The sequence below is a fragment of the Sapajus apella genome, unplaced genomic scaffold (genome assembly GCF_009761245.1).
Source record: "Sapajus apella isolate SASKATOON/1434 unplaced genomic scaffold, GSC_monkey_1.0 scaffold43, whole genome shotgun sequence".
Taxonomy (NCBI): domain Eukaryota; kingdom Metazoa; phylum Chordata; class Mammalia; order Primates; family Cebidae; genus Sapajus; species Sapajus apella.
In genome coordinates this window covers 4,892,352-4,899,665 of record NW_022436983.1, presented here as the reverse complement: position 1 = coordinate 4,899,665, position 7,314 = coordinate 4,892,352, and the positions used below count along the sequence as shown (strand labels likewise).

The window sequence follows — 7,314 nt, the reverse complement described above, 5'->3', positions numbered from 1 at the left end:
GGCGCGGCGGCGCGCATGGGGCGCGCGCAGCGGGGGCGCGCGGCGGGCGCGGGCGAGCGCGAGCCCATTCACTCCGGCACCCGGCGGCGGGCGGGCAGGAGGGAGCGGGCGGGCGCACCGGGCGGCGGCGGCGGGGCCGCGCGCTGCTCTTTCACCTGCCGGGGCCGGCGCGGGCCGGGCCGAGGAGGCGGCGCCGCGGCCGCCCTGCCAATCACCGCGGCGCCTGGCAGCGCCCCCGGCCGCGCCCGCCCGCCCGCTCCCTCCTGCCAAACTGTTACCCTGAGTGTTACCGGCAGGAGCAATGACATCAGGGCTTTAAAACAACTTGTTATTCGGGGAGTAATCAGTTGCAATTAGGCATTAATTAAGTATTATGAAAGTTGATTATTTAAGTGAATTCGGCTTTCGACTCTCCGACTATGGTGAGTACCGGGCGCGGGCGGGGGAGGCCCGGGGGCCGCGGTCTCGGGCGGCGACCCTGGCGCGGGGCGCGGGCGGCGGGACTGGGGCGCCCCGGGGCCTCGCGGGTCCCCCCGGCCCGGGCCTCCCGCAGCCGGGGCCGCGCCGGCCGAGAGTTGCTGCCTTAGTTGGAGAAACTCGGGCGGCGCGGAGCCGCGGGCGCGTGCGGGGCCGAGCGTGAGAAGCGGACGGCGCGGAGGAGAAAGTTTCTCCGCCGCCGCGGCCTCGGCGCCCGCCCGGGACGGGCCACTCTGGGGGGCGGGGGGCGCGCGGGGCGGGCGGCCGGGGGTCCCGCGAGACGCTAACCCCGTGTTTCTTCTCTCCCGGTCTTCCCCTGGCGGCGTTCCGCGAAGAGTTTGGGACCAAGGAGACGAGAATGGATCTTGGAACAGGTACCAGCCGGTGGGAACGCAGGGGCGGCTCTTTCACTTTTCTTTCGCTTCTTTTACGGAAGTTCTTATTTTTGGCCCAATGAGGCGGCGACGGGGCCGGGTGGGGGCCGGGAGGGTCGGGGCGGCTGCCTCCCAGCGCCCCGGCCTCGGGATCGCGACTTCTGAGGCTGTTGTTGTTGTTATTTGCCACTTGCTTAGAGGCTGTGAGTAATGTGATGCTTGTCATTATGAAAGAGCCGAGAGGAGCGGGAGCTGGGGGGCACCCAGGGAGAGTATTTAGGGGGTTTTTGTGGGGTTTTTGTTCTCCGTGTTTTTGTATGGCTTCGTGTTTTTTCTGTGTGTATTTGTGTGTGTGTGTGTGTGTGTGTGTGTGTGTGCCTTTTTTTTCCCTCTGCAAAGATCTTTGTGTGTCTGGCTGTGGGGTGTTTTTATTTTTTTAGTGGGGGGTGGTTTAGTTTTTGAAAGCAGCGTCCTGTTGGGAAAGGTGGTTAGTCTGGTTTCGGGGCGACTGTCTCAAGGTAAAGGAATTTAATTTATTTGGGACAAGGCTGTGTCGGATGATCAAGCTGCTTATTATGGCTAATGAGTATTTTTCACCTGAGAATCTGTGGGATGAGGTGGCTGTTATCAGTTCAAAGCGAGGGGCCCCGGACTCTCTCCCACCCCCCTCTCTAGCCCCCACCCTGGGGGGTGGTGATGGACCAGACAGACTACTCAGCCTAGGCATCTGGGTTTTGGGTGCCTCCCGTGGGACAAGGCCTGGGGCTCCAGGACGCCTGGTGCTGGCCTGGGACAGAGTTTATCCTGAGATTTTGGTGTTTTCTTGGTTTTAATGTAATTCCATCCAATGTTTTTGCGTTCAGTTCTTCAGGCTTCCCATGGGCCCTGGCTATTGAAACCAAACTTTGACCAGGACCCTCATGTGCTAGCTAGGTTGACAAAAGCAGCTGTCTTCTTAAATGTTTGAAAGGAAACAAACAGCCAGATCATTCATTGAGACTGATCTCTGAACCCTCCCGGTTCATTGATAGGTTAGGTGATGCTGGTGGCTGTTAGTGTCGTTGTTTATAATAGGCCTAAGTTCACGGTATCGGCCCTTGGGACCCATGAGCTGATATCTGACCTTCTGAGGTCAAAGGGGAGTGGGCAGAGAAGACAGGAGGCAGCCCTGAGGGGCCCAGGATGGGCGGCACAGTGGCCAGTGAAGAAGGGCCTGTGTTTGTTGGGGAGGGTGTCGTTTGCAGCGTTTGAGGACTGCGTGACACCAGGTGTGATCTTGGCTGGTGAGACATGGAGGGCCATGTTACCTCTGTGCCCAGGAAGGGTGTGACACCCCCTGCTGGGCAAAGTGGTAAAGGTGTCTAGGGCCACGGCCTACCATCTCTACCACCCCGCCCCTCCCTGCCCTCCACTCCCACAGAGAACCTGCCCGCCCCCACCTCCAATCGGTGTCTCATCACCTCCCTCTCGGGCCCCACCCCCTTTCTTCGGAAATGGGGCCCCCACCCATCCCGGCCAAGAAGCAGATCTGAGATGGGCCTGGTGGCAATGCACCACCCCCTGCCTGAGGCCGGTGAGCCTCTGCTTGCAGGCCAGCACATGGTACCCGGGCATTACAGAGCTGGAAGGCAGGCCCTCCGGTCTGCCTTCTCCTAACCTGGGTGCCAGCTGGAGCCGGCGTCCATCCTCCTGCCATCCACCATCCAGTCCCTCCAGGTCTGTCGTGGGGACAGTACTCCAAAGCTGTCCTCTAAGGTGTCCCGGCTGGAGCACAGGCCTTCCAGCCCTGGCAGGACGCAGGTGGCAGAGCCCTTTGTGGCGTCTATCCTGGGCCTTAGGGAGACTGACTTCTCCCAGCACTCCAGGGAAGGCTCTGGAAACTTTTCCTAGAAGCTAGAAGGGCCCCTGAGGTCAGCTGGTCCCTCCTGTAGCTGCAGTAGGGCACTCCCAGTGGGACTCAGGCCTGGACTCTGGCCACTCAGAGGGGAGGCCCAGGGTGGCAGAGTTCTGACTGTTTCCTGGAGGAGTCATCTGGTGATACCATCTCTGTCTCTGCTTTGAACTTGGAAGTTTCACTTATAATCTCAGAACTTCAGAAGAAAAGCACTCTTCCCCCCACTTCACCAAAAAAGGGAAGCAGCTGAGGACACTGAGATCCCCTCTGAGCCGGTCCCTGGGCTGACTCCATGCTGTATCTTCAGGAGCTGGGAACAGCTCCCTCAACTTCAGAACGCACATGGGAGGGACACAGCCGGAGCCACGGGCCTTGTCTCTGGCCAGGGCTCATGGCTGGTGAAGTGAGGGTCACTTCCTCAGGGGCAGCATGGGTAGCTTCAGCTGAGGGCTTCTCTGACAGAGTTCAAGGCCAGGGGCACGGGCCCCCAAGGGCTGCTGGCACCACGGACCCACCAAGCATCTGATTGTAGGTTAACACCCCCTACCGCCCTGGACACATCTAGGTCCTGAAGCACTTCAGCCATAAGGAAGTCAGTGGTGGGAAGGCCACCAAGCCTTCTCCAGAGGGGACAGCAGGACCTCAGGACCCTCAGGGGCCGTGTGGACTCCCTTTCCCCCACCATAGTTCAGCCAAGGGCTGGATCAATCTGGACGTCTTTAGCAATAAAAAATGCCGATGTCGTCCTAATTCACCAGGCCCCGAGATGACAGCAAATTTACATTTTTTAATTAAACTAGCAGCCAGTTTTTATGAGAGGGGGTTGGGTTATGCAAATCAAATGGTTGTGTACGGAAGATTAGGAGAGTTTGGGAATAAATTCCACAAATGCTAATAAAAAAAAAAGGAAAGAGAGAGAGGGAGGGAGGGAGGAGAGAGAGGAAGAGAGGAGGACATAGTTCCATTAGGCCCTTTTAGAGTGATTTCCCTGGGGGAGGAAGCTGGGAGGGGGAGGGGAGAAGGGAGGAAGCTTTCAGACACAGGTACATCCATTCTGCCGTTGGGAAGCTCCCAGGGTTAGGCCCCACCAGGCTGATTCCCAGGCCCTAAACTCAACTAGAAGCCGGGGTGAAAATGGCAGTGAAGCACGTGTGGAGCTGAGAGCAGGAGCCTGCCTTTGACCGGTGGGGATCTGGTTACCGTTGTCCCTTCTCTTCTTGAGACGAAGGGGTGGGGCTGTCCTAGGCTTAGTAGAGTCAAGGTAGGCTCTGCAAGGTCAAGGCCAAAGAGGCAAGAGGGCAAGTTCAAAGGGATGGCCATGGACCGCAGGGGAGCCGGTGAGGGACAGTGCTGCCCACGTGACACTGTGGCTACAGCCTTGTCGTCCAGGCGGGTCAGTGGGAGGAAGCCCGGCCTGCTTCTTTCTCCTGCTGGGGCTCCAGGCCAGGACCCCCTTGTGTTACCAGCAGACCCCCCATCTCAGGCAGCCCAGGCCTCCGCTGTGGGGAGGCCAGGAAGGGTGGGATCAGAAGCTGAGCCAGGCTGGCTCCTTTTCCTGAGGAATTTCTCAGTAGCCCCACGCTTTGAGGGCATGCCATCTTGAGGCAGGAGAAGAGAGGCCACAGACTTCCAGATGGTGTGTGAGCCCAAGGAGCAAAGAGCCTGGCTTCCCCAACCCAGCCCCGTGTCGCTGCTCAGGCCCCTGCCCCGAGTGTCAGCCGCCTTCGGATCAGACCTTCCATGAGCCGCCAGGTCAAGGCCAGAGCCTTGCCAAGTGCGGAGGCTTCTAGGAACCTCGCTAGCTCTGGTTACACCTTCAACCCAGCAGGCGCCGGGGATTAAGAAGGTCCCTGTGCTGTTCTAGAGGAAGATTCCATGCCGGGGTTAGGGCAGAGCAGCTTGCTCTGAGTTTCCTTCCTCCAGCCTTGACTTGGCAAGATACACCCACTCAACCAGTCTAAGCTGGGGCCAGCCCCTGTAGCCAGGTTGGGCACCGGTTTTGCCAGTCTGCTGCAGGGGTAGGTGATCTGGGGCCATCTTGGCAGAAAGGAGCTGTTAGAGCCAGGGACAGAATGGGCCATCTCGGAAGTCCTGAGTTTCCTGGTACCATTCCAACAGAGGTCTGTGCTGCGCACTGGTTAGTGGCATTTGGAGGGACTTGGGCATCAGATGACCTTTACGGTCTTCGTCTGTGTGACTCCCAACTTGATTTTGTTCAGCATGGCAGTCCCGGCGGGCAGGAGTAGGGGGTGAGTGGACGAGGTGAGGAGCGTGTTATTTGGACCTTTCCTTTGGTAGAAAGCACAGCTCTGGGCTGGGAAGTGACCCTTTGAGCTAGCCCTGGTTCTAGTGGCAAGATGTCAGGGCAAGCTGAGGCTGAAAGGCCCAGCATAGCCGTCCCCTCCACCAGGAGGCCGAGGCAGAGGGGCAGGTCCAAAAGGCCCCCTAGAGAGACTCCCCCACTCCCGGGCCCTTTTTCCCTGGTAGGAACCAGTGAGGAGGACCCATTCACTCTCCTCTCCAAGAAAGGCACTGAGTGTGGGTGCAAGGCAGACCCCTCTACCAGCCCGGTCAGTACTCCTGGTGTTGTTCCCCCAGCCCCCACAGCCTGGGAATCTGACTGAGCTGCAGATTCCCAAAGTGCTCAGCCTCCCAAAGTGCTGGGATTACAGGCGTGAGCCACCATGCCCAGCCCTGAGCTGGTTTTTAAACCTTGACCACCCTGGCCGATGCCACCACCTCTTCCTCCTTTTCCTCCTCCTCCTCCTCACCTTCAGAGGGGGAAGGAAGTCGCACTGTAGTAATTATGCCTGTGAGTCCTCACGGCAAGCAGCAGCTGTTCTGGAGTAGCTGGGCCAGGGTACAACAAGACTAGGGAGAAGCTGGAGCAGCAGGAGAGGGTAGACAGCCCCCGTGTGCAGAGGAGGAGCGGCAGCCTCACCGGGACCCCCGTGCAAGACAGCAGCTTGGTGGTCAGCCCTCACCCCTCTGGCTACCTGGCCACAGAACAGCACCCTGATGTCCTTGACTCAGCAGGACGTATGGTGTCCTGTTGGGGAAGAGACCCATGCAGGAGGCGAGGCCTGAAACCCAGGAAGCATCGGACCCCTTCCTGCAGCAGGAGAGGCAGAACCGAGGGTTGCCTGGACCCTGCGTTGGCAGTGTCTGCCTAGTGGAGGGAGAGGTTCGGCCTGCTGTCCCGCCAGGCAGTAGCGGAGGCCAGGGCCCAGGGAACTTTGGGAAAGAGTGGCTTTAAGGGATGTCCATCCACCACTAGGCTTTCTAGACTCCTGGCCAGTCCCTTCTCTCTGTGCCTCATCCTCCTTCCCCTCCAGGAGCAGAACTCCGGCTTCCCATTGTGCAACCCCCGTTTTTCTGTCTTTTTCACCAGGCCACCTAGCCCCTAAAGCCAGGCTCTTCTGCTACCTTTCTTGCCCTGTGCAGCCTTTCCAGCCTCACACCCCACTGGCCCTGGAAAAAGATAGGAGAGAAGCCGCTGGCTGCGGCCTGCTGCTCTGAGGCTCTGGGTGGACCTGTGACATCACTGTGCCAGGACCCAGCACTCGGACTCATGTGCTCCAATCCGCAGGAGGCCAGGGCCGGGACCCTTGTTTTCCTCTGCCAGGGCCACTCCTAATGCTGACCATTAGATGGTAGCTGCTATGCTGCCACCTCCTCCCGGGCCTGGTACGGGCCGGGGCTCACGCCTTCCCGCTGTAAGTGTGGGTGGAACTGACTGATGGATGTGCCTCTTCCGTAAGTGCCTCCCCAGCTTCTTGGTTGGGGCAGAAGGAGGAAGGCAGGAAATGCTGGCCGATTCCCTTGGGACCTGGGTTGTAGCTCCTTGAGAGCTTTCTAGAGCCTGGTTTACAGAAAGGAGTGAGGCTGGGATTTGGGGTGACATGAAAGGAGCAGGGGGCCTAAGGAGAAAGGACAGGAGTGGGATGGTTGAATGGAACCCACAGTAACTCCTAACCATGACCGTGGCCTGGGACCAGGAGGGCTGCAGCAGAGGGTGATCGGGCCCTCCTCTACTCCCTGCCTTGCCCATCTCCCTCTCCCCTCGGTCTCTCCTCCCGAGCTGACCTCACCACTGCACATCTGTCCTCTCATTCTCCTCCCCACTCCAGGGATCCCTCTAGCTAGACAGACCCAGGGCAGGGAGTGAGGCCAGAAAGATGGGGATACACGTATACCGAGGGCCAGCAAGGAGCCAGGGGGTATGTGGGCCACCCCTGGCCAGAGCATCTGCCCTTAGAATGTCCCACAGGCCTGTCTCTGGGGTCTACTCCGGCTTTTCGGGGCACTGCCAGTGCTGTGATCGCTCACCTGCTGAGACCCTTCCCAAAGCCAAGAGGGCCCTCTCTCCATGCCTCCTGGCTGAGGCTGGGGCGCTGCCTGGCTTTGGAGGAGAAGGCGGGAGCCGGGTGACCCGGTCTTTTCTTACAGGGCTTTTTCGGTGAGCTAAGGGGGCCTGGGAGGGACTGTGCTGGGTGAGAACAGGAGACCAGAGGAGCTGGCCGAGCTTTAAGCGGGGGGTGGGGGGAGGACCCTAGTGCAGCTGGAGAG

General features: G+C 59.6%; 1 protein-coding gene across 3 annotated transcripts in view; it reads left to right on the top strand.

Annotated features, from left to right (window-relative positions):
- CASZ1 (castor zinc finger 1) overlaps positions 1 to 7,314 on the top strand; it is a 161,760-nt gene that overhangs the window by 106,260 nt on the left and 48,186 nt on the right. For 2 of the 3 annotated variants that reach the window (XM_032300366.1, XM_032300367.1), the window contains one exon: positions 813 to 851. In XM_032300366.1, coding sequence (XP_032156257.1) covers positions 836 to 851 — 16 coding nt within the window. In that variant the 5' untranslated portion in view covers positions 813 to 835. Of the gene's footprint in view, positions 1 to 237; positions 423 to 812; positions 852 to 7,314 lie in introns of those variants that run through there. The other variant, XM_032300365.1, reaches the window with a different exon arrangement.